Below are 26045 nucleotides of genomic sequence, written 5' to 3' on the forward strand. Positions count from 1 at the left end.
TGCCTTGAAAAATCTGTGTTGAAGTATATAAAAAAATATGCACACTCCAGTTACCGCCTAATGACAGAGCACTTTACTCACTGCTCTGTGTTCTTATTTCAAGAGTGACATCTCCGGAGATTAAAACAATAACTGTATTGTCACTGTCACAAATTGCCATCTGTAACACAGCTTCTAAGTGTGGTCGCTTTGGTGGTTAAATGAGTCATTACTGTGTCAAATTCACTTAAATCAGATGCATTAAGGGGAAAGCGATGTGAGTGAGAAAGTGCATCTTGTTGGCGAGGGCTGAGATTAAGCTCCGTGAAGCAGAGACTCATGAATACATTATTCAGTGGCTGTCTCACCACTTAAACAAACTTAATCCAAGGAGGATGGCATTCTGCATCTGACCTCAAGTTAAAGGGACAGTGTGTAACATTTAGGAGGATCTATTAGCAGAAATGGAATCAAATTAATACGTTTTCTTTAGTGTAAAATCACCTGAAAATATGAATCGGGTCTTCTTCCCAGAGCCGTCCGCCATGTTTCTACAGTAGCCCAGACGGAACAAACCAAACACTCTAGATAGGGACATTTGCGTTTTTCCATGCTTGCCAACCCTCCCGATTTTCCTGGGAGTCTCCCGTTTTTCATTGCCTTCTCCCTGTTTCCTCCCGGGGTCACAATTCTCCCGTATTTCTTCCGATTTATTGCAAATTTTCACACTTTAAACTTTTTCTGACACTGTACAGTGTGTATAATCCCTACTGTTTCCACCCGGACGACAATAGAGCTACACCAAATGTCGTTTCCCGGCGGAAGAGAGCAGTCTATGCTCACGTCCCAGCGCAGCTTGAGCTCATGTTTGAGCTGGCTTCAGCTTACATCACAGCCTGCAGAAGTTGGGCTTTGCTCGACTCAGCGAAAAGCTGTCGTGGCGTGGTGCAAGCCTTTGGAAATAATGGGTTTCAGAGCGCAATGGTGCCGCTGTGTTGCGTTGTGTCTGAAAGGGACTTCAGTGAGTGAGAGACGGAGAGAGAAATGGAGAGAGCTAACTGAAGGAAATACTCAAGCAGGAGCAAAACAATGAATGAAACAAAGTCTCTGAAATTCAAATATTTTGGGAGAGGACACCCTGGCTTTGGTTTTGAAGTCCTCCCTATTTTTAAAGGTCTCAACGTTTTCGAGAAAATTCAGATTGTTGCAACCTGCGACCTCACCACTAGATCCACCAGATCTCACACACTACACACTTTAGTGTATAATCACCTGAAACTAACAATCGTTGCATTCAGCTAGATGCCACTACATCCCACCGGTCCTTTAAGTGTAATTATGTATTTATTCATAGTCTTCATAGTCTCACTCTCCAGGTGGCATGTCTCTAGTATCACTAAAGCAAACCAAACAATCCAACACCTTCATCTTTAAATCAAATTAATTCCGAACACGAAATCTTTCACCAACAATTCACTCCTCCTCCTTTTTCTTTCACAGGAACACACGGTCGAAGATGTATCCGGTCATTTCACTGCACAGATGTTACAGGCAGCATATTTGGTCACAGACATGGTTTATTATTAAAGACCCGGGAGGCCGTCCCAGTGTATACTAGAAGCAGCATCCACTTCTTCTGCCCAGAGGCGAGTCAGAGCGCCGGGGCACCAGGCACAGCTAAAACTAGACATTCAAAAGTGATAAATTATCAAACCGGACCGGCTGTGGAGAGGACACTCTTCCCCTTTGGTTCAGGCTTGTTGAATGGTTTAATTTGAGTGGCTCTTTCAGGGCGTCTGCACCGGTGATGGCCATTTTATAGCCTGCAGAAACAGACTGAACATTTCGAATGGAAGGACCGTCATTACACAATAATCACGTAGCCTCTAACAGCTAAATGACTGTGTATAATGGGTCACGTCTTATTCAAATATCAGAGATCAATCCCAAGGTTTAAGTCAGCGGTATAGAGATTCACGCACATAATATAATTCATGAAGTAGGTCAGTAAATGTCTCATGACATAACAGGGGGTATGACTTTATGCCCACCAGAGGATTTGTGTCAGAATGTCAGTGTTTCTCAGACATGGCCTTCGCCCTAAAATATTACTGACAAACCATGTTAACCATAGAATAACATTATCATATCAGTTATGTGCTAACCACCAGGGACGTCTACTGTACCTTCACCACGAGCCCCAGTTTGTGCCTCTCATGTAGAAGCATACATTCGGGTCACAGAGCAGAGGTGACCATTGGTTTCTCTAAAACATGTAAAGTACACGGTGGTCTTTGAAAAACCCAGAGGGTTATTTAAAAACACAATCCTCAAAGATTCTTCTGGATGAATATATAAATACAATGTGTTTCCTATCCAGGTAGCTAATGTAGCCACGAGTCTTTAGCCTCAAGAAATCCAGATTTCTTTTCATTTTCAACCTTGTACTACTACTAGAGCAAGGCAAGGCAAGTTTATTTATATAGCACATTTCATACACAAAGGCAATTCAAAGTGCTTTACATATATAAAAGCAGGATAAAAGAGCACAAAGTGCATAAGATAAAAACGAATAAAAGAATATAAAAGTATAAGTTAAAAGAAAAAAATGTAAAAGGATAATAAAAACAATCAACAGACAGTAAAGTGCAGCATTTGATCAATTAAGAAAAGCGTCTGAGAACAGTTTGGTCTCGAGTCTAGATTTGAAAGTGGCGAGCAGGGCGATGCAAGACCCCGCATCGCCGTGCCAGGGTTTATTTCACAACAATGACCTGCTAGTTGTACTATATCCTGCTTATTACACGGCTACTTACTTAATAAAATCAATAAATTGACACAAAAAGGGTCTGCCAGAGTCCCACATTAGAACTGCGTCCATAGCAACGGTCTGTTATACATATCAGTCTGCTATAAAGAGATAACAGAACGCCGTGATTGACCAATCAGAATCGAGTATTCAACAACGCCGTGTAATAATACCGAAACATTTACTTTGGAGAAACAGATCTCACAAGTATCTTCACAATGAGAAGTGCCTCTTCAATAGTAAACAAATGCCTCTTCGATAACAAGGAAATGTGTTTAAAGGGGGTTTCAGTGAAAATAAACCAATAAACAAAATAACAAAAATAAAGAGCGCGGTCGTGAGGTTATTGTTAGGCAAGCACAAACTCTCGCAGGAATAGCACTATGGTAGGGTAACCTAGTGGAAAGGTATTCTTTAATATTCACTCCAGTTAGGTTTCAAAATGCTCAAAAATCATGCGAAACCAGAAAAGTTAGGACAGCAAAGAAGTCTCAAAAGGGCCTGTAGACCAGAGTGTCTGGCTGAATCTGCTAAAGTGAGGTCTACATACTGAATAACCCTCAAATCAACTCAGGGCTATGACATTCACCTAAAATTAATTGGGAAAAGGAAAATGACAGCAAAGAGTTACGGACTGCAACAGTTTTTTTTACAACTGGAGTTACTAGTAGCTTTGCAGATGAAAATTCCCATAAAACATGATCCTCTGGTGAAATATGACGAACTGTTATAGATTAAACTACCCAACAGGATATAATAGGATATAATAGTAGTTAAAAATCATCTTTACCTCAACCACGTTCACCTTATGTTATTGTTCATATTGACCCTGATTTTTTGTTGTACTGGCATCATGTACTGTTTGCTTTCTACAATAACAATAGTAAAAAAAGTGTTATATATATAATAAATTTGATCATAATCTTAGCAAAATTTCATATTCATAAATACAAATTTAGCCACTCTTGTCACAATAAAGAATTATTTAAAAGAAAAAATATATATCTACACCATTAAAATGCTGCTTACACATTAATGCATCAGTAATAATCATTATAATCACATATAATTATATAAAAAAAATGTTTACACTGTAGTACTACCAGGGAAAATGAATTAACACCTGCCAAATACAGGGTAAATATTGGGTAAAAATGTCAGGTCACCTGCCACCCTAGCAGTTTTCCTTATATTAAATATTATCTTTAAAAAGCAATTCCTAAATTAAAAATAGTTAGGGATTAAGGTTACATGATAAATTCCATATATTTCTACTGTCTGGTACCACTGACTGTGGTGAGTGGCTGATAGAAATGTTTGGTGACCTGCCACAGTGGCAAGTGAGGAAAAAAAACTTAATTTCAGGCCCTCACCACTCATATAAATATAAATATATATACAGTCTCCTGGAATACAGTTGTGGTTGTAGAGTTCTTCGTGTTGCATATTGTGGTTTGGTAGAGTGCTGGACTACAGCTGCACACTGCCCCTCAGAGGCTGGAAACAACAAATGCACAATAGTAGGAAATGGCCAAATAAAACTCAAACAAGCACAAAACCTTATTTACGAATCATGTTTATTTGTTTCAACAGAATTTTATTAATCACAGCTAAGGAATTACTTCTTTAAAAACTAACCAAACGTTTTCTTTTTTTCCTATTTACAGCTTATATTTCAATACAGAAAGTAAATCAATTTAAATACAAAAATAATGAAATACATCCCGTCTTTTAAAAAAAATGTTTTTACATATTCAGGGTTGTTTCTTAGAAACATGTGGCTGGTTATCCAATTATATAACTTCAATCTGAACTTTCTGCTGACATCCTGGTGAAGTACAGAACTGCAGGCTGAGCAGTGACGTTCTGGAGGCTGTAAGCGTGTCCTGCGTGAGCAGAACAGTAACATCAGTAAAACTCAAACAAAAAACTTAATTTTCATAGGTGTACATCTCCAATCTGATATCATATTCTTACCACATGGCACCATAAAGGATTGTCCGGGATGGAAGCGGGATTCCTTGCTGTCGATGGTTACACTCACAGAGCTTGTTAATAAGTTAAAAACCTTTAAAAACACAACAATGAGAGGAAACTATTAATAATAAAAACACTTTCAAGATCTCGAGAGGACAGAGAGGGAGAATATAATGTGACGTAAAACACAATCATATGAGAAGTGTGTACTGACTGTTGTGGCGCTGTGATCCACCCACAGAGGCTTCTTCATGTAAGAGCCCATCAGGATCTTCCCGTTACAGAAGGAGCCACCGTTCAGCTCCACCTGCAGGCCGATAGCTCTGCCTTGATAGAAGTACCAGTCAAACTGGTCTGGAGTGACCACAGCACCTTCTGCAACAATGTCAAACAGTAGAAATGATTCAATGACCCGTCTGGCCAATAACTACTTGTGTTTTATAATGATAATACTTGATTACAAACATGTTGTCTACATTACAGAAGAAGAAGCAGCATAAAGTCCTTTTTATGAGTTTCCTGTATTTATAAATTCACAGCAAATACATCTATAAATGATTGAAAACAGACATAATATGTTCTTACTGACGACAGGGTTGGACCAGAGGCTCTTAAACCACTCCTTCAGGTTGGCCTCATCCTTCGTCTGTAGGACCAGCGGTCTGAGAGGAGGAGCACACAGATCTGATACAGAGAGGGCAGCGCGGACTCTGGGTGGCATCAGAACTGGAACAAAGTAAAGACAATAGTAGATGTTAATCATTTAAATAAAAAAAAAAGGGATGGCTAACGATTAAAAAAGGTTAGCAGTGAAACCACCAGTTCGGGCTGTTTGAACTGGTGACATCAGCTACATATCCAGGCGTCAAAAGCTCAGCTGCTGCATCTTTAGTTCACCACAGAAGGTGAAAGGGCTCAGTGTAAATATGGCAGTCTGGCAACAATCAACATTAAATGTAGGCTTCTGCTGGTGAGTCACAACCCTGTTTTTTGAGTTGGAGTTACACATAGTGTACATGCATTGGGCTGCATACATCTTTACAGTCATGTGTGTGGTTAACGGGTAAAACTTTTATTTTAGAATCAGTATTCTTATTGTTAGTATTCCATTCTTAATAATACCTTATTATCTTATTCCCCTTTTACTGTAATACCCTCTTATCTTATATGTTTTGTCATATATGATCCGTGCCTTTTTTTTGTTTTTATTTGAAGCACATTGACTCTACGCCTAAATAAAAATTTGATTTAAAATTTGATGTATGTAGTCCAGTGTGTACATGCAGTTTGTTCATTTTAACAGACAGTTCAAAACAACACTGAGTATCACCACTTGCATTCTTATTCTTGATCAATAGAAGTTTGAAGTATGTTAATGATTATTATTCATTCCTTATTAGCAATAATTGCTGTATCAAAATGTGTATTTTCAGGGCGATAAGGAGTGGAGCTTAAGAGTTGTATACATTACTTGTACACTTTAAAAATTGTTTGTTAAATTATCAAATTTAAACAAGAAAATGTTTGTGAAAACACTCAAAATAATGAGGTTACTGAAGTAAATATATACTGAATCTACAAAATCTGATTGAATTACAAAGTATATGTTAAGGCTGGGCAATATATTGATATTATATCGACATTGCGATACGAGCATAGATATCGTCTTAGATTTTGGATATCGTAATATGGCGATAGTGCTGTCTTTTCCTGGTTTTAAAGGCTGCATTACAGTAAATTGATGTAATTTTTTGAACTTACCAGACCTTTCTGTTATTTGCCTTTAGTCATTATATCCACATTACTGATGATTATTTATGAAAAATCTCATTGTGTAAATATTTTACACCAATCACCAATGGTCAACCCCTCCCCTAGTATATGTATATATTAATGTATTTAACATAATTATAAACATACTCGAGCCGTCATCCTCATCGTACTCTTCCAGCTCAATCATGGAGGACGGACCACTTCTGAGGGTTTTTAACCTGCCAAAAAATAGATTCATTAAATATGATAAAAACAACTTATACAGACAAGAGTAACAACATTCAGACTTGTCCTTACCTGTCCTCTGACTGACACCTGCTGTCCGGTGGGATCTCGTGGTTTGGAGGGCTGTTGTCTGTGTTCCTGGGTTCACCAGCATCCATACTGAAAATACCTCCATCCGTCTTACTGGATATTGGACAGTCACTAGCAGCGACTTCCTCAGCAGGACGGGCGGCGACTTTACGTCTGTTCCTCTGACCTACTTCTCTCCTGCTGACCACAGTCGGGGTCTCTGTGACCGACTCTAAAATGTCTTTAAACGTGGCCAGAGAGCGTTTCACGGTCTTTGGAGCCGACAATGGTGTCATTTCTAGCATGGGAGCTGGTTTTGATGAGACGGCCACGTTGCCATTTTTAGGAGTCCCGAGTCGAGGGGATCGGCTCTGCTTTTTTCTTTCCTGATGAGGTTCTCGCTTCTGCTTCTGCTTCTGCTTCGGCTGCGAGGAGATGCTCTCCACGTCCTCATGCACGTCGTCAACCGTCCACCAGTTCCCGGGAGTTTTTCTCCTCCGTTTCCCTGATTCTGCTGCCCTGAGCTGCTCCTGAGGTCCTCGGGGAGAGACGGACGCTGGTGTGATGGACAGTCTTTCACTAGAGGTATGATGGTATACTCTTTGAAATACCTGCTCCCCTGTAAAACATCACATCTTAGTAAGTCAGTTTGTACCTTACTAAAAACAGATTTCAAGTACATTTTGCTGATAATACTTATGTACTGGTACTTTTCCTTAAATAAAGAGTACTGCCTTACCTGAGATAAGGCTGTGGCTTCTCTGTGTGAGGACCAAAGGGCTATGTACATCCAGGTCCTGGTGCGCGACCTCCTGCTGCTCCTGCTCTTCAAACTGCTCGGCCTCAGTCGTGTGAACTACTTCGTCTGGTCGTGTGTCTCGTCTTGTATTTCTGTTTTTGTTCCGTTTGGTTTTCTTTTCTTTAGCTATATTCATATCCTGACTGGATGACGGTGCACGTTGTGTCTGATTTCTTTTCTTTAAAACTCTGTCCTCCTTCGCCTTTACAGGTGAAGGTGCTTCTGCTGCGCTGGGCTCCTTGTTGTGCCGTTTCGTCTTCTTGAGTGTCGGCTGGTTGTCTGTGACCTTTGATTCCTCTGTGGTCCGATGCCTCCTTTTCCTATTCCCAAGAATCTGATCGTCTTCAGATGAACTCCCTTCAGACCCAACCGCTAGTTTTTTGTGTTTATCCTTTTCAGCTGCAAAATCCTTTTCTGACTGCGCTTCAGAAGTCGTAATTTCTTTGTCTGTGGGGGAAAAAAAAATATATATATATAAAATGCTGTTAGAGATTATAGGTGTTCCAATACCATTTTTTCCTTCCTGATACCAATTCCGATACCTGAGCTTGCAGTATCGGCCAATACCGAGTGGCGATCCAATACCAGCGAAGAAGAATTGATTTCCAGTTAAACAAGTAGATTTTTTTCTGGGTTAATAATTGGTATCAGATCGGTGCATAGACTGGCGTACGTTTTTAATTTTGGGCAGTATTTGACGCATTTCCGATATCATTATCAGTATAGATGTTCAATGAGATGCTTGAAATAAATTTTCTACTGCTTTTCAAAAAAAATGTTCATACATTTCACACTGCATCTTTAATAAAAACATTTTTCTAATACATTCATGTTGTTATTTATTTTGAAAATTTGTTTTCTGTCCTTACAAGTTTCTAGTGTCTACTATTCCTACGTACAATTACCTATTTTTAATGTGTTTTTATTGTTGTTGTTTGGTTTGGACCGCAAACTAGCAACCACTTTGTAGAATGGGGATTTAAAAAAAAATAATAATAATAATAATAATGTATAGCCAAACCATGAAAAACTGGTAATATCTCATCCCAGACATTTTTTGATAACACACTTTTTTCATTTCTGTATTACATTTGAGTCACAGCTGTTTCTACTATTAAAAATAAAGGTCTTCAGATTTCAACATTTGAAACTAAATATTCAGAATATACCAATTCATTCACTACCTAAATGTCAGTGAGGCTCAAGGTTGGACATATTTTACTTTCCAGTTTTAAAACAGTTGTTCTATTAACAAAAATATTGATGTTATCTGTCAACTTGTGAGAGCCACAACAGCAGCATATACATTTAGAAACATTTACATTGATTAACCTATGATAATAGCAGCTAGCAGAAAGGTTAAATGTCAACACATAGGAAGAGATTTGAACAGTAGGAGGTCCTTACCTGAAAATGAACCCAGGTCTTCAGCATCTGCGTGCTCCTCGCTGCTGGAACTTTGTTCCTCCCCAGCCTCAACATCCATCATCTGCTTTACTGCATCAGATCCCTGCGTCACTTTTCTGCCCCTCTTTAATGGCGTAGCCCTGCTCGTCTTGGCATTTTCATTCCCAACTTTTAAAGAATCCGATCTTTGAGCTTTCTTTTCTGTTTTCAGAGCGGGTTTTTCTTCCCCGCTGGCTCCGTCTTTCGGTTGCTCCTCTTCCTCGTCACTTTGTTTATAAGGTACCTTCTTTAGTCGTTGTTTCTTTTTGTTTGGTTTCTCTTCTTCCATTTCGTCGCCTGCGGGCAGATCTTCAGGACCGGACAATTCATCCTTTTCATTTCCAGGCTCAGTCACCTCATTCTTCTTCTCTTTCTTTCTCATCTTCATTTTCTGATTGACAGTCTGACTTCCCAGTTTGCTCTTCGTCCGTTCAGATTCCTGCTGTTTTTGTGCAGTCTCTGGTGGGCTATCCTTTGTGCCTTTGTCTGTTGAGCTGTCTTTGTCGGTGCTGGAAGTTCTGCTCAGTCTGTGATTCTTACGGGTGCCAGTTTTACTTGGGATGGAAATCCAAAGAGGTTCATCCTCCAGAATCAGGAAGTCATCCTCTAGCTCAGGGGGAGGAGTGGGTACTTTCACCACTGGCAGAATCGTCCTGGAACTAAAAAACAAATAAATGGATTAATAATTATTCGTTTTTATGTTTAAGCACAAGAGGCATTACTTCGTAAACATATTTTGGTTGTTTTCATTTTTCAATAGAAGGGCACCATAGCGACAAATTATTAAAGTGTTCTCTTATCTCAACTCACCTTGAGGGTTTGGGCTTTCCAGCCTCTCTAAGCTGCTTAAGAAAAGCTGTCATGTCATGTTTTCTGATACAGGTGGACTCCACCGATGGCACCCTATGAACATTTTCAGTTATTTTCTTAGGAGCTGTGAGTTCAGGCTCCTGTCGCGCTGCTGACACAGGTGGGTCTGCTGTTTCTTGCCTGGGAATAAACAACAAGAAAAAACAGAAATGACTAAATTAAGTTCTTCAGTTAAATTAAAAATTGCTAAATATTCTGTACTGTTGCATTAAACAATTGAGTTTTTATTTTGTTTTTTATATTAGTTTTTATTATAAACTCTTTGGACTACACATGCATGTACCTATATTTGACACTCATATTTATGACACATATGTCATAATTTTAAAAATTGTATTTAATTTACAATTAAGTTACTATTATATTCTACATATATTATGTTATAATTAGACTTCTCTTTTATTCTGACTCTCATATTTATAATAAAGCTTATTCTACATTTATAAAATATTCTGCCATAGTACATATCTTTGTAACAACTCTTTAATGATCAAATTCAAGGGGCCTTGAAACTTGAATATCAGCCAGTACATTATAGTCAAATAGTAAATCCAGGTAATAAATGCTGATATGGTTATTGGCCTCAAATATCCAGTAATGTTAGGTCACTAGATCTAAAATGAAAACACAAAATAATTGTGACTATACATTAATAAGTCATCACTTCTTACCTTGGTGCTTTTCTTTTGCTCTCCAAAACAGGTGTTTGAGGTTTCTTTGGTGTTTTTACTTTGACTGGGTGACTCTCTTTGCTACAGGAAAAAAGTAAATATACATCACATACATATAACATAAGTGCAAAATCTGAAACGGCAAACATCCAAGTAATGAACACAGATACCAGACAATTAAAGGTCAAACATCAAAACACAAAATGAACCTTTCATACTGCAATGGTCACTTGCGTATTGTGTATTGCATCCGCAAGGTACTAATGGAGCATTTGGGTGCTTGCATTAAACTAATCATTACAGTGAGAATTAAAAATTACCTTGATCCCTCCACCTTGTTTTTGCAACTGGACATCTGAGGTTTGCTAATAACAACCCTGCGTGGAGGAGACTCGAACTCAAAGTCACCTCTTCTAGAGGAAAGGACAATTATTGAAAGAAATGTGCTGTAAATTATCAAGTGAAATTACACTGGCACCCGTTGTTAGTGTGGACAATCAGTCTATCAGACTTATACAAACAACTTGCTTCTTACATGAAATGTATTAATAATGACTTACTCCTCTGTGACGTGGCCAGTGCACTGTGGTTTCTGGAGGAGCGGAGGCTCCGTGTTTGCTTTTTCTTTATCTTCATCTTCACAGTCAAAGAGCAGCGGGCACACAACCTGGTCTTTTTCATTGTCCAGTGCTTCAACAACCATATTCCCCTCAATAGGGCTGGAAGTCTTCACAGGCATATGTGCTTTAAATGGGATGTCAAAATCTGCAACAACAAAAGCAGCAACTTTTAACAAGAAAAATATTTCTACAAAATAAAAGTGCAAAGGACACGTGTATCAACATTAAAATGTGTGAATTTAGAAACACCATGTATTTTCTCAGGGTTTGAGTCTCTTACCAATGACTAGTTTAGGACTGGGTGACCTTGTTGCAGGATGCAGTACATGTCCTTTAGGATCCTAAAGAGTTAGAAAAAATACATTTAAAGGCTCAACACACCTAAGGGCATCAAATCTTGTCTACTTCAAGAAAGCCCATGAAGAGATATACAAGAGCTGCTGAGTCTAATAACCGACATAACAGCAATGAGCAGCTGCTTATCAGTGACAAAAACACAAAACTAAACACCTTTACATGTTAAAATAAACCATCAGAGACTTGTCTGCTACATTCAAAAGACGCATCTCAGATATTTAAGATATTTTGCCTTTATTATCGAACATAGGAGCAAGACACTTTTAGACTACTTATTTGTAATATCAGCAGAAGTCACTGTAGTGACAGACTGTACATTACCATTTGGCATCTTGGAAGTTTTTTCATTACGTGTCCCTTCTGTGGGACTGTTGAAGCCTCTCTCTCACACTGGTTTGTCTCAGTATCAAACGTCTGGAGCAGAAGAGATGGGGGCGATAGGTCAATTTTATCATGTGAGGATGGATCTGAAAAGAATAGTTAAGTATAGGTTAACATACTGAAAATGCAAAACAAACTGCAAAATATTAAAGCAAAACAATTACACATTCAACTCACCCAAGTCATCAAACATCCTGTCAATGTCTCCCAATGTCAGCGGTGCTTTCCATTTAGATGGGCTGAAAACACAAAGGTCAGGTTAATATGATAGCTGTAAGGCCAACATTTCAAAAGAGACACTCAATACCACTAAATCTGCATTACACACAAAATATTTAAAACTCCCAAAAGGCCAATGTTAGAGAAAGACATACAAGTAGCATATAACAATGCAACAACTGCAGAAGGTTTTAGCTCTCTTGTTTCTGGCTTTAAAAACTCACTCACAGAGCACATAAATAAACTGGGGGAAAAAGTTTGGAAACTTGTGTTTGGTGGATTATTTCTCTGTTGTTACAATGCTAATTGGCATTGTATTTTACATCGTTGGAAAGCCTGTTTATTTACCTTTACAATGATGTCCAACTTGTAAGGATCATGTATTTGTGGGATGAGCAGCACAGCTGATTATGTGGGTAGCGCCCAAGAAAAAATTGCCAAAATGCTCTGCCAATGGTAAACAGTGTATTCTCCTGTTGGTATTGACTCTTGCTTTGAGTTGTTTGGTGGATTGGATGATTGAACTCTCCATCAGTAACAAGGAACAAACAAGCTTTGGCTTCTGGCTTTAAAACAAAAAGAAAGCTCACTCACACAGAGCACATACATACTTTACAAACGTACCTCTTTTCCTTGTTTGTAGAGTAGCAGAGTTTCCTTTTAGGTCTCTTCTGTAAACAGAATAAAGGATATGGAGAAGGTTACTAGCGACTACTGTCAATGTAAACAATGTTTACCTGCTAACAATCATATTTAACTAATGTCATTGTTTTTTATAACTAAGCTGCACAGGATAATGGGAATATTAAAAACACCCCTCAGTATTACCATTTAAACTACAGCCTCCAAAATGACCATGAAGATGAAACTGTTTCATGGTTGTTGCCATGGTTATAGTTAACCATAGTAACAGTTATCATAACGTTACTTAGCAACCTGGCAGCAACTTGAATGTACAGGTAAGTTACATCCATATAGTTTATTTAGTTTATAGTTTGTAAACAAAACTTTCCTCACTAGTGCAACAGAAAAATACAAAAACACAGAAAAGAAGACGCCAACTTACCAAGGTAGGGTACTTTGTCTCCATTTATGTTGAGGTTTATCTTTTTAACGACGACGCTAGTGAGTTATGCTAACGGTTAGCTTAGCTCAGCTAGCTATCGTGTCGGCTTCAATATACCTGATGTTATTACTCGGTTATATCCTCCCGGAATGCATTTATTAGAATCCGCTCTCCAAAAAGATCAAGTTAGGAACGCTTATATAATATAATATGATACATATGAGCCAGCTGTGTCGCCCATTTGACAACAATCACAACAACGGCGCTACTGACTGTTTGTATTTTGCCGCGCACTCTGAGGAGAGAGTTGACTTTTATTGCCCTAAGTGAAGCCTTACAGGCAACACTACTTCTTCTTCCCTCAGTTTCGGGAGGATTGCAACCAGCTTTAAGCTGCATACCGCCACCTACTGTAGAGTCTGTAACATCATGTCATTTTACACATTACTGCTACTCTTAAATTCTAGACAGATAGATAAATAGATAGATAGATAGATAGATAGATAGTAACTGTGTTAATCCCGAGGGAAATTTTCCAGCATCACAGTTCCAAAAAACATGTTAGTAAAAAGGCAGTAAAAAAAAGTTAGTAGTACCCACCAATCCTGTGTCTCTTAAGAACAAAATACAAAAAAATAATAATAATAATAATAAAAAATTAAAAAATAAAAGAATATATAATAATAATAATAATAATAATAATAATAATAATAATAATAATAATAATAATAATGAGGAAAACTCACCATATGGAATGGAGTGTGGAACAGGAGATTGTGCAGAAACAAAATAAAAAAATAAAATACAATTAATAATAATAAAAAAAAATATATATAATAATAATAATAATAATAATAATAATAATAATAATAATAATAATAATAATGAGGAAAACTCACCATCTGGAATGGAGTGTGGAACAGGAGATTGTGCATAAACAAAATAAAAAATAAAATACAATTAATAATAATAAAAAAATATATATATATAATAATAATAATGATAATGAGGAAAACTCACCATCTGGACTGGAGTGTGGAACAGGAGATTGTGCAGAAACAAAATAAAAAATAAAATAAAATTAATAATAATAAAAAATATATATAATAATAATAATAATGAGGAAAACTCTAGATTTGTTTAACTAAATCAGTTTCTCTTAAAAACTGAATAATTTCACTGTATATGTTATCTGCTGTATTGGAACAGGAACAGGAGATTGTGCAGAAACAAAATAATAAATTAAATTAAATTAATAAGAATAAAAAATATATATAATAATAATAATAATAATAATAATAATAATAATAAGGAAAACTCTAGATTCGTTTAACTAAATCAGTTTCTCTTAAAAACTGAATAATTTCACTGTATATGTTATCTGCTGTATTCCCCAATAGACCTGACAATGAAAAGTCCTGATGTTTTGCCTTCCTTAGTGACTGTAAAAGGTGATTCCTCTGGATACTGTAATTCCTGCAGTGTATCAGTACATGTTCAACAGTTTCTGGTTGATTACAATATGTGCATTTCCCAGTTGGGTGCTTGCCTATTCTATATAATGTATGGTTAAGACCTGTATGTCCAATTCTCAGTGGAGTGATGACATTTTCTTCCCTTCTTTTCCTGCTCCAACATGTTTTTGTACATATGTCTTCCAGTTTCCTGATCATCCCAATACTCCTGCCATACTGTTTGTGCATATGTCTTGATGAATGGCTTTTAGCCTCATCTTTACTTAATGGAACTTGTAATTCAATATTCTTAATTCTGAGTGTTTGTTTGGCCAGAATCTCTACTTGCTCATTTCCCTCCACACCAACATGAGCAGGCACCCAGATGAATCGTGTACTTGTGCCTTTCATTTCCATCCTATACATCTGTGCCTTAAATCTATAACATGTATTTGAGTGTAGTAAAAGTATAACATAAAAGTGACTGACAGTGACTGGTGGAGTTTGTTGCTGTTGGACAAAGCCCTGGATTGCCATTGGCTTGCTGCCTGAAAGACTATGCTCAGTGAATCTTTATACCCAGGACTTTCACCGGATGTTCTTCTTCGTCTATACTTTATTTTCCGGCAGACTTCAGCTATTGCTTCGTGTAGCTGCCCCCTACAGGTTAGTCACATGGATGTATTAAAAGAAGGTTAGTCATGGTTAAATCTAATCAAACATTGATTTCATGCCAACCTCTCACCCTTGAGGAGATATCCAATGATAAAAACATACAATTAATGATATATAGCTATTGAGATTACAGATAATTAAACATATAATTGAAAAGATATGATAATAAGAATTCAAATAAGTTTTGTTTTGTTTTGTTTTGCTGTGTTGTACTACGGAGTATTAGGGCCACATTGAGAAAAAAAAAAGAAGAGATTTCGAGAATAAAGTCATAATATTACGAGAATAAAGTCATAATATTACGAGAATAAAGTCATAACTTTACGAGAAAAGAAGTCGTAATATTACGAGAATAAAGTCGTAATTTTACGAGAAAATAAGTCGTAATATAACGAGAATAAATAACAATAAATAAATAAATAATACGTGAAACTTATGACTTTATTCTCGTAATATTACGACTTGTTTTCTCGTAAAATTACAACTTTATTCTCATAATATTATGACTTTTTCTCATAAAATTACGACTTTATTCTCGTAATATTACGACTTTTTTTCTCGTAAAATTACCACTTTATTCTCGGAATATTACGACTTGTTTTCTCGTAAAATTACGACTTTATTCTCGTAATATTGCGACTTTTTCTGGTAAAATTATTATTTTATTCTCGTAATTTTACGACTTTTTTTCTCGTAAAGTTATGACTTTATTCTCGAAATCTCAGATTTTTTTTTCCTCAATGTGGCCCTAATACTCCATCATAGTGTTGCATGTGTAACTTATAGTTTGAAAAAATGTGTAACTATAAAGACACAGAGAATAACAGTAAAAATTGTTACTTCATTCATTCGCACTGTGCAATATCATTTTCCACTTGTGCAATTTTGTTAATAGTCTGTTTATTGTCAGTACTGTATATACTGCTCCTATTTTTATACTTCCTTCTATTTAAATGGTTCATATTTTTTATTTTTTTTTATCTTATCTTAATTGTGATATTCTAGCTGGATCAGTGACAATGGGACGATCTATTCAATTAAATTCTGTGTTTATATACATTATATAGTGTAATTTTAATTTCTGTTTAAGTTTTGAGCAATTTGTTGCTGCATCAAAAAGGGTTACACTTACATTTTGATTCCTGTTAATTTTGAAGATTTTTTAGCAAGTTTGCTGGTGTATGATTTATTATTTTAATAATGAACAATTAAATACATTTATATCTGTATTTCTTGGTCACATTTTGTTTTACAAAGTTAAGAAAGCAATGTTTAAGTCAAGCCTGATGTTGCTTTACACATAAAATAATGATCCCAGTCACTTCCACACAGTGAGGCATACAGCTTATTGATTAAACAATGGTATCGGATCGGTACTCTGTATCGGCCGATACCTTATAAACTCAGATATCGCTATCGGTATTGGGACTGAAAAAGTTGGATTGGTGCATCCCTATTTATGATAAAAGAGAACTGCTTAAACAGTTGATATCATACATGATAAATTGCATGGATACTTTATTCCAAATAAATATGTCAAAATGATAAAAATACATTACCATCGACATATAAGTTGGCATTTGATACAAAACTAACATACTGTAAACTATTGGAAATGTTAAAAACATACTGTGAGGTGAATGATTACAGTTTTGTCGCTCTGTGTAGTGTTGTAATAGTCTCCTTATCAGAGCCTAATGTGTTGTGTTGGCAATAAATATGTTAGAAAAGAGCCATAAAAGGGTCAGAGATCAGTCAGCCAAAGTTGAGAATAATATCACTAATTGAAATCAACTATGCACATTTTACCAGATTGCACTTTAAATCATACTGTATGTGATCAGGATTTTACAACATTTATTCAAATTGTCAAAATAAAACATTTGTTCTCATGATTATCAACAAAGCAATGCCAAACAACTATTTTCTATGATACATGACATCAAGTTTCTGTGTGTTATATATCATAAAAATGTTTAGCGGAATATCTTTTTCTGCTTGTCAGAAATCTCCATCGGCTCCATGGCTTCAGGACTGACGTCTGTGTAGAGCGGCTGTCTGATGTGTCTCCAAACCACCAACACAAGCCGAATGACGAACAGCACACAGGCCAAAGCCAGCAGCACAACTAAGAGAAGAAAATCTAGTTAGTACAACTTTCTAACAGATGTTTGTAGTCAGATGCAAGAGTTGGCATTCTTATATTTCCTCTTACATTGGAGGTAAAATGGTAACATTGGGTTTCAAATGTGCTCTAAATTTGCTTTACTGTGGATATAAAGTCACAATAAGTAATACTTTAGTATAAGTGCTTAGTTATGTTTCATCAATATTGTGTTTATTTACTCATTTATTTACATTTTGTTGGTGTGATGTGTACAAGCTGATTATAGAGATTATCATACATTTGTCACAAATTATGAATATGGAGTTATCTTACCAATGAAGATGCCGTTACGGCTTGGTGATTCAGCATCAAAGTTTTTGTCCAGGTTCCCAGACAGTGCCCAGATCACAACCGGGTAGATGACGAGGATGTACCGCACATGTTTGTCAAGGACAAAGTTTTCCAAAACAAACCTGAGAAACACGCAGCACAAACACACGTTTCCTTCAGAACCTCACTGATGATTCTGCACATTACTTCTCTAATAAATAAGTGTTTTCCAAGAGAAGAGCACTTACCACACAGCCAGCACGACCGCCAAAACAGAGTACGAGATGGTTGCAGCATCCGCTGGGGACATGTTTACATCATAAGTCAGCACAATGCTCAGGTTGATTAGTGTTGCAATGGTTGTCCATGTTGTGTATATCATCACACCATTCTGAACCTGCAAATATGGCATAAATATGCTTTAAACATTGTATACACAAACCACATTATTTGAACTACATATGAACAACTCATAGAACCTGGCACATGCAAGCTTAATAATGCATATACTGCATATTTGTGGTACTAACCAGCACACGGATGAGCCACAGGTCTACTCTGTGGTACTTCTTAAGCCAGGCTCCATAAACATGAAGTCCGTGGCAGATGAAGCATATCATGGAGTAGTTTGTGAGGATGACCAGGACGAGAAAAACCAGTGCGATGATCATCTCTCTTCAGAGAAAGAACAGCAGAAAAACACATTTAATTATGAGATGAAATACGACCGTTTAAATTAGGATGTTTAGTTTCCAAACAATAATCACAGGAGCCATTCTTACCCTCTGTCCCAAACAAGCAGCCAGCCGATATTGAAACACAGATTAAGGCACCAGCTAATGAAGAATCCATACGGCAACACTGGAGGGCTGCAGTAAACGTAGCCGTTACCATTCCTACAAGAAAAGACAACCATTTTCAGTCTGTAAGTTGGTGAAAATGTCCACAGAACAGTGATAGTAGGCAACTATTATTTTCTGTGGCTCTTACAGCTGATGATACTTCCTAAATTTGTCTCACATCTGGTATCCATGAACAAAGGGATTGTAAAAACACAGATTTCTATTTGCTCTTCCTAACTGACCCGGGTTTGGCCGTTTGAAAAAGGTTTACCATATTTTAAGGTTTTAAGCTGCAGTTGGTAACTTTGAGCAAATATAATGATCAAACTCATTATGAAATGAGTCCTAAAACCCGGAAATGACTTCACTGAGCATTTTAACACTTCTGGTTCCCTCGTCTGGAAGTCAATGGGTTTTTAGTTAGATGCCTGAAATAAGGTCTGTGGTTAACACTAGCTGAAGAGATTTTAACGTTTTGTTCTACGAAATAAAATACGTCAGTAAATATCCCACTCATGAATTTTGAAGCTTTTTGATACTTACAAAAATGTGTAAGTATCAGAAACTTTTGTTTGCTACAGAGGTTATTTTCTGTAATAATCCAAAACCCAATAGAAAAATCCTGTTGGCTTTTTGTCGAGGGAACAGGGGTGATGCTAACTTCCTGTTTGGCCTACAAAAATACGTCATCCCTGGAGCACTCAATATCCTGACAGTAGTGCATGAGAGATAATCTGTGGAAAAACATCATGTTCCTCTGCCTCCTCCTAGTGCTCCTAATGGCATTTGCAAGATTTCACAGCGCCGAAAGAAAACAACCAATCAGAGCCGAGCTGCCTCTATTTGCTTAAAGTTACCAACTTCAGCTTTAAACAAGAGAATAAAAAAAGTTGGCCGCAACTTTCTGCAAAGTCCCGCGACGATGTAGATGATCATTGCCGTCAGCCAGACGTAGATGACGCTCCAGATGTTAAAGGTCCATCCTGAAGGTGTGATCTGGGTGTCAAACACAGCAGACACGTTGGCTGTGGTGGTTACATAAGGACCTATCGGGAGGAAAACGCAAACAATGAGTGAGAACGGAGAGGAATGTAAAGTGTTAAACTAATATTTGTGCCCATTCACAATAATATCCTGTACAAGTTCACAAAGCTTTGACTCACCAACTCCAACTACAGACAGCCCATTGAACACCAAACTTATGGCAAAGCCGACAACAGACACCGCTATCGCAGCGAGACGTCCAGAATTATGTTCTCCCATTGTGGTCTATTGTGATAAATGAAAATTATTCAAAAATAGAAATTATTTTTATAGCTAAAACACTTGCACATAACCACACAGAGCACATTTCAACATGTTGAAGAAGACAAATGAAAGAATTACAATGGATATATTGGGAACATATAAAGATGAATTCTTATAGTAGTGTTTTAAACTGGATGAGAAAATAGTGTTTTGCTCAAAGAAATGTGTCCTTGAGGAAGATATGTAATCCTTTCCAACTGATAACCTGTATTTGAACCTGACCTTTGACCTTGACAATTGTTAATAATCTGTCACCTTATGCAGAGGCAATTCAGACAGTTACACCAAGTTTTATCATTCTCATAAATCACCAATTGTCTTTTTTGAAGATTTCCACCATAAACATTTTTTAAAATTATTTTAAACCAATTTTCAAGGACTGAAATCGACTGAAAATCAAGTTTCAAAACTACTTGTGTAACTTCAGAAAGGGCCACGTGCCACTGCTGCGCGCCGAGCTTCCTCCGGCACAATAAAACGTTGGCAGCAAAACAAAAAGAGGGCCCACACATGATAAAGACTCGATAAAGTCAAACAGGACGTACCTTTCTTTGCCTCTCTCTTTGTGAGCTTAGTCATCAATGTGAAGAACCAGAGTAACTGTGCTGAGGAGGGGGGACTTCCTATTTTATAGAAAAAGCTAGTTGTGTAAGAGCGAGGTTTACGACCATCACGTGCACCTCTTATCTTGTATACATTTCTGCCACAGTGCAGTGAATTATAAAAGACTAACAAACTGTTTCCCCTCATAGTATCCATAATTATGAAATGCTCTCATATAGGTGAGCACCGAAATGAATGACAATGTGTTTACTTAGTGCAAGCTCATTTTTAATTTAAAAATTACTAATTTGATTAACATATTTGTCATATTTGAAAAGGCATGAAAATAGTCACCCTTGAAATGGACATTTGAAACCATGCTGGGATATGAAAGTGTAAAGATGTAGTTTTGTTGTCTCGTGATGATGAGGATGTCAAGTTTAACCCTATATAGTAATCCTTGGCTGTGTCCGAAACTGCATACTATGCTAGTAGCGCGTACTGATTTGGCCAAAATGTAGCATGTAGTATGCAGTTTGCGAACAAAAGCAAAATCTACACTATGCCAAAAATACCCGGATGTCATACTGATTCGGAAAAAATCTCCAGAATGCATCGGACCAGTCTACCTCGCCTACTGTATCCCACAATGCAAAGCGCTGGAACGGTCAATTTCAGTCATTTTTGTAATGTAGCAGAGGTTTGCTATTGTCCGTGCTGTTTACTTTCACTTTCCAAAACTGGAAACCCACGAAACCCGGCCTACTGTGGCTACTCTCGTATGAATTAATCTACTGTACATCTGGCAGAGCTTAAAATTAGACAAAGAGCAGTAGCAGATTTTGTTAATGCTTTTTAAAATATAGTTTTAGAGAGATCTGCCTTTTTTAGTTCCTAAGTATAAAATCCATACAACAACTTGCACAGTTTTTTTAGTCATTGACAGTCAGGAAGGAGCATAAACCCGACTATACCCTAAACGACCCCACAAATCCAGCCTGGATCAAATATGGACGACAACCAGCAGTTCACACTGTTTATATCTGTTTATATGCAGTGACATTTGCGCTTGACTTTGTGTATTCTTTATTTATTCATATTTATGTTGTTTTCAGTCCTCACAAGTCTGTGTTTTATGTCTGTTGCTGTATTTTTATTGCAAAGCACTTGCTATACTTGCTATGCCATATTTCTAAACTTATTTACTGGTATGTTGTCATTCATGTATTACCAGTGTGATCTATTTCAAGTCAGAGACATCCTCTTAACAGATAGCCGTACAGTATATAGCTAAACTTATATGGCTTCAAACTCATGTTTTAGAGGAGTTTTTGTCACTTTACCTTGATATACTTTACATAATGTTTTACAACCGTTACACCTACCTATCTACTACTTCTCTATACATACCACACTCCTGTCTACACTTCTGTATACATATTTTTAGTACTTATTACATACTACATTCCTGTTTACCTCTGTGTACATATATTACTTCTCATCATGCATATACATACTACATCCTGTTTACATTCAGTTTTCCCATCTGAAATACTGTCAACAAAAACACCAATTTACATTACTATTTTATATTTACTTATGTTTATATTCAAGCCCTATATTTTAACTGCACTATTTTATGCCTTAGATTATCATTTTACTTTTACCTGTGTGATTTCCCCTTTACATATACATATTTCATGAGCATTGTTGAAGGAACCTGAGACCAACGATTTGCATTGCCAATCACTGCTTTGCTGGAATTAACAAATGACAAAAAAAGAATCCTGAACCTCCAATGAAAACTAGATTATTCATGATTAAAATTAAGGGTGGGTCAAAGCACATAAAAACATCACTTGCATGTGCAGTACAATTACATAACCATAAGACAGTGAAACATGAATTTTATCATCATTTATTATCATTAATTTCCTTTCTTACTTAAGCATTCTTTACGTTGTCATTACTGCATCTCAAGTGACCTACCGGGGACGTTATTGTGTCGTTTTTGTTATCTCTTACATACCACAAATCATTCCACAAAAGCATAACATTTAGGGAAAGCAATATTTATTTTTAACAGTACACGAAATAAAAGTCAAAGTGCATGGAATAAAAAAAAATGACCACTATTTTTCATACTTGTATGACAAATACATATGAATAATGAATTTAGGACGTTACTACAACTCAGCATCATATCATTTAATATCACATTTATTTTAAGAAGCGTTAAAAAGTCATAAATTACAATATATACAAAGCATTTAGAAATACATCTCATAAAGAAACAACACTGCATCATGTCATAAAAATATTCATTCACCGTTCTTACTTAAATATATTTTTCTGCTTCCCAGCGATCTCCATCGGAGACATGCTCTCTGGGCTGAGATCTTGGTAAAGTGGCTTTTTGAAGTGCTTCCAGATGACCAAAAATACCCGTGCGGCACAGAAGGTACAGGCTACAGCCAACAGCGCAACTATAGTGGAAAGAAAATACCAGAAAGAAGCATTAGTGTGCATCTCAGACATGAAACATCCAGGTGATGTAATAAAGATTGATTAAGATGTTTTTATTAAAGTTCCTCACTAGTGAAGATGTTATTGCGAGTAGTATCTGCAGCATCGTTGTTTTTCGTGAACACCCCCGTCACTGCCCAGACCACAACGGGGTAAATGGTGAGAATGTACCTCACATGTTTGTCCAGGACAGAGTTTTCTAGGAAAAACCTGCAAGAAACACAACACATTAGCTCCAATCGGACGCGTTTTTATGAACTTATTAGGCAGAATTTTCTCCTTTGCACTCACCACACAAACAACACTACAGTCAGAATAGAGAGTGAGACGGTGGCGGCGTCAGTCGACGACATGTTTGCCTCATGAGTCAGCACGATGGTCAGGTTAATCAGGGATGCAATGGTTGTCCATGTTGCATATATGGCAATGCCATTCTGAACCTGTAATAGAGACAACAGAAAGGACTTAGATGTAGAGACATGTGTAGAGTTGGCACAAAAGACGTTGTTGCCGTACTAACCAAGACACGATGAAGCCACAGGTCTACTTTGTGGTACTTGTTGAGCCAGCCTCCGTAGTTATGGAGACCATGGCAGGAGAAGAATATCATGGTGTAGTTAGTCAGGGCGATTAGGATGAGGAAAGCCAGTGCAGCGGGCATCAACCTTTGATAGGGATGAAAAATAGAATAATTTATTACAGTGATCATGTCTGCATGCAGCAAAATGGTATACCAGAAAATCGATACATTTCAGTCTTGGTGTTATCCAGTCACCTACAGCAACTGTGCTATTCACATGTTTCTTGTGTGGATTTCCTACTTTTTTCCCCCATATATTATTATATATCTACACATAGCCCAAAATCACACTTCACAAATTTGCCTCTTACAATCTTTACATAATAAGACACCGTCTATCTGTAAACCCTTAGTTCAAATAAGCAAAAACTCCTAGACAGCAGAAATCAGCAGAATGACACATATCCATCTGACGTAGCTGTTTTTTTTTATCTGTCATCCGATAAAAATTATTACGCACACAAACCTTGCACACTGAGTCTGATGCATTTTATTATTCTCTTTGTTGCATAAATTTGCTGGATTAATTACGTGGGTGCAATAGATAACACTAATAGCTAATAACATGTTCTGAAAACTTGATGAAAGTTTCGGAGTCTGTGTGTAAACGCGATTGACACAACATGAGGTTGTATTTATTTTTAAATATGTGTTTCGGACGAAAAATACAGACTTGCTGTGCAAAGGCCGTTAACCGCTATCGGGTTGGCGCTATGCCTCCGTAACGCCGCCAACCCGATGTAACCGGATTATAACACACACAGAGAGGGAGAGCGACTTCATTCTCTGCTCAGGTAGACATTACTCCTGTATATATTTACATAGCAAGTAGTTGTTTGCTGCTTTATTAATGCTCTGGATATCATATAGAGAACACCTTTAAAGAATATGCTACAAATACATTTAAAATTTGCCTGTAAAAACTACCTGAAGATAGTCTCTCAAGACTATGAAATTACAGACTGATTTCAGTAGAAGTAAATGAAGAAAAGGTCCCATCTCACTTTCTGTCCCACAGGAACAGCCATGCAGTATTGAGTCCCAGATTCAAGCACCAAGTCACAAAAAACCCATGTGGCAATATAGCCGGGCTGCTGTAGACGTAACCATACGCGTTCCTAAAGAAAGAAAATCACAGAGCGGTAAATGTTTGCGTCAGCAGACAAAGTAACCAGAAGAAAATACATTGATTAAGGCTGGTTCTTACTTCCTAAAGATGCCGGAGACGATGTAGACCAACACTAAAGCCAGGAAGATGTAAATAATGGACCAGATGGTAAAAGTCCATCCTGCTGGTGTGATCTCAGTTACAAACTCATCTGAAATATTACTGGTGGTCTCCAAAAATGGATCTTAGGGACACAAATTTTAAAAAAATAGATACAAAATTATTGTTTTTTTGACACACTTGAAAGTTCAAAAGATGCATTATTTTTACAGTTTTATATTAAATAAATAAATAAATCTTTATATCACAAAATAATAAATAGAGCACTAAAACTTACATATTCCCGGCCCTGCCAGAGCCGTGAACACCATCGTGATGATGAAGAAAAGCAACGCCAGCACTATGGCAATCACAAGGCTAATGTTGTGTTTTGCCATTGTGGGAAAGTTATCTAAAAACAAGAGTATTAAACATTAAAACACACATTTTAAAGTAAACCAGCTTTGGACATACCATGTTGATAATTCATTCTTAAAATCAGTTGAATAAAGAAGCGTTTAACATACCGTTTAATGTGTCTGTTCAGATGAAAGCAAACACAAAGACTGCTGTCGAGGAGTGGCTTTTACTGTGTTAAAAGGAGCTGGTTGTGTAATAACGAGGCGTTTATGGCCCATCTGCACGTGTACCTGTTTGATACTTATATCATCAGACTTTCAAGGACCTTGTGACCTTTGTTTTCAAATGATGGACTAAATGTATCTCAGTGAAAAGATAAAAGCCTGACCTAAGTTGACTCTCTGCTTCACAACTGAATTATAAACATTTTATAAAAGCTGGACTTTGTCCCAGTGGTCGTGTTTGGTAACAGGTGTATTTCACCCAATCACATCCGTTTGTGGCCCAGCAGGTGAGACCAGGTGTTCTTTTATGAAGAGCCAACGAATCATCGCAACTCAATCCTCAGGAGAAAATGTATCAAGGGTGGCATTTAGATCCACTCCCTGGCTGCTGCTTTTGTAATATTAGCCTACTTTAGTCATTACCCAACTGTATTCATCACAAGGTCATTCAAGTTTACAGCATGTTATGAAATTATGCTACTTTATATTTTCAATTTAATTTTTTTGAAGTACTGTACTTGAGTATTTCCATACTTTTACTCCACTACATCTCAGAGGGAACTCTGAACTCTTACTTGTAGTTAAGTAACAGATTCCCAACCTTTGTCCTTAGAGGACCCCTTTTCTA

At 37.0% G+C, this 26045-nt stretch overlaps 2 protein-coding genes and 2 long non-coding RNA genes across 5 annotated transcripts; 1 reads left to right on the forward strand and 3 right to left on the reverse strand.

Annotated features, from left to right (window-relative positions):
• Positions 1–4348: 4348 nt before the first annotated feature.
• LOC141759590 (uncharacterized) lies at positions 4349–13602 on the reverse strand. Of its 2 annotated transcripts, none has more exons than XM_074621779.1 (17): positions 13262–13602; positions 12820–12866; positions 12154–12215; positions 11917–12062; positions 11519–11579; positions 11179–11383; positions 10939–11028; positions 10619–10699; positions 9888–10067; positions 9039–9736; positions 7572–8078; positions 6836–7451; positions 6686–6756; positions 5351–5491; positions 4980–5140; positions 4766–4856; positions 4349–4674 (listed from the first exon to the last, which is right to left on the reverse strand). In XM_074621779.1, exons 1-17 carry the CDS (start codon positions 13283–13285, stop codon positions 4592–4594), a joined length of 3264 nt encoding a protein of 1087 aa, XP_074477880.1. In that variant the 5' UTR covers positions 13286–13602; the 3' UTR covers positions 4349–4591. The 2 variants fall into 2 exon arrangements, with proteins under 2 accessions (XP_074477880.1, XP_074477879.1); XM_074621778.1 differs by having other exon boundaries at positions 10939–11031.
• Positions 13603–14556: 954 nt separating this feature from the next.
• LOC141759567 (uncharacterized) lies at positions 14557–23095 on the forward strand. The gene is made up of 3 exons (XR_012592146.1): positions 14557–15409; positions 17396–17536; positions 22884–23095. It is a non-coding gene; the product is annotated as an uncharacterized LOC141759567 (long non-coding RNA).
• Positions 17857–18867, reverse strand: LOC141759568 (uncharacterized). Its single transcript, XR_012592147.1, has 3 exons — positions 18610–18867; positions 18358–18502; positions 17857–18224 (listed from the first exon to the last, which is right to left on the reverse strand). It is a non-coding gene; the product is annotated as an uncharacterized LOC141759568 (long non-coding RNA).
• Positions 22820–25240, reverse strand: LOC141759566 (uncharacterized). The gene is made up of 7 exons (XM_074621724.1): positions 25132–25240; positions 24834–24978; positions 24631–24744; positions 23567–23711; positions 23338–23486; positions 23117–23256; positions 22820–23006 (listed from the first exon to the last, which is right to left on the reverse strand). The coding sequence occupies exons 1-7, from the start codon at positions 25229–25231 to the stop codon at positions 22855–22857; spliced, it is 945 nt and encodes a 314-aa protein (XP_074477825.1). The 5' UTR covers positions 25232–25240; the 3' UTR covers positions 22820–22854.
• Positions 25241–26045: the final 805 nt, after the last annotated feature.

This window comes from Sebastes fasciatus, chromosome 21, assembly GCF_043250625.1.
Source record: "Sebastes fasciatus isolate fSebFas1 chromosome 21, fSebFas1.pri, whole genome shotgun sequence".
NCBI lineage: Eukaryota > Metazoa > Chordata > Actinopteri > Perciformes > Sebastidae > Sebastes > Sebastes fasciatus.

What these genes read in the sequence shown, in the direction of transcription:
- LOC141759590 (XM_074621778.1), bottom strand. Translation starts at nt 13,285, where the DNA reads ATGGAGACAAAGTACCCTACCTTG. An exon ending in AGACAAAGTACCCTACCTTG is followed by an intron (nt 12,867 to 13,261) that starts GTAAGTTGGCGT and finishes TTCTGTTTACAG; the next exon opens with AAGAGACCTAAAAGGAAACT. An exon ending in TCTACAAACAAGGAAAAGAG is followed by an intron (nt 12,216 to 12,819) that starts GTACGTTTGTAA and finishes TTGTGTTTTCAG; the next exon opens with CCCATCTAAATGGAAAGCAC.
- LOC141759566 (XM_074621724.1), bottom strand. Translation starts at nt 25,231, where the DNA reads ATGGCAAAACACAACATTAGCCTTGTGATTGCCATAGTGCTGGCGTTG. An exon ending in TCTGGCAGGGCCGGGAATAT is followed by an intron (nt 24,979 to 25,131) that starts GTAAGTTTTAGT and finishes TGTGTCCCTAAG; the next exon opens with ATCCATTTTTGGAGACCACC. An exon ending in GTCTCCGGCATCTTTAGGAA is followed by an intron (nt 24,745 to 24,833) that starts GTAAGAACCAGC and finishes TTCTTTCTTTAG; the next exon opens with GAACGCGTATGGTTACGTCT.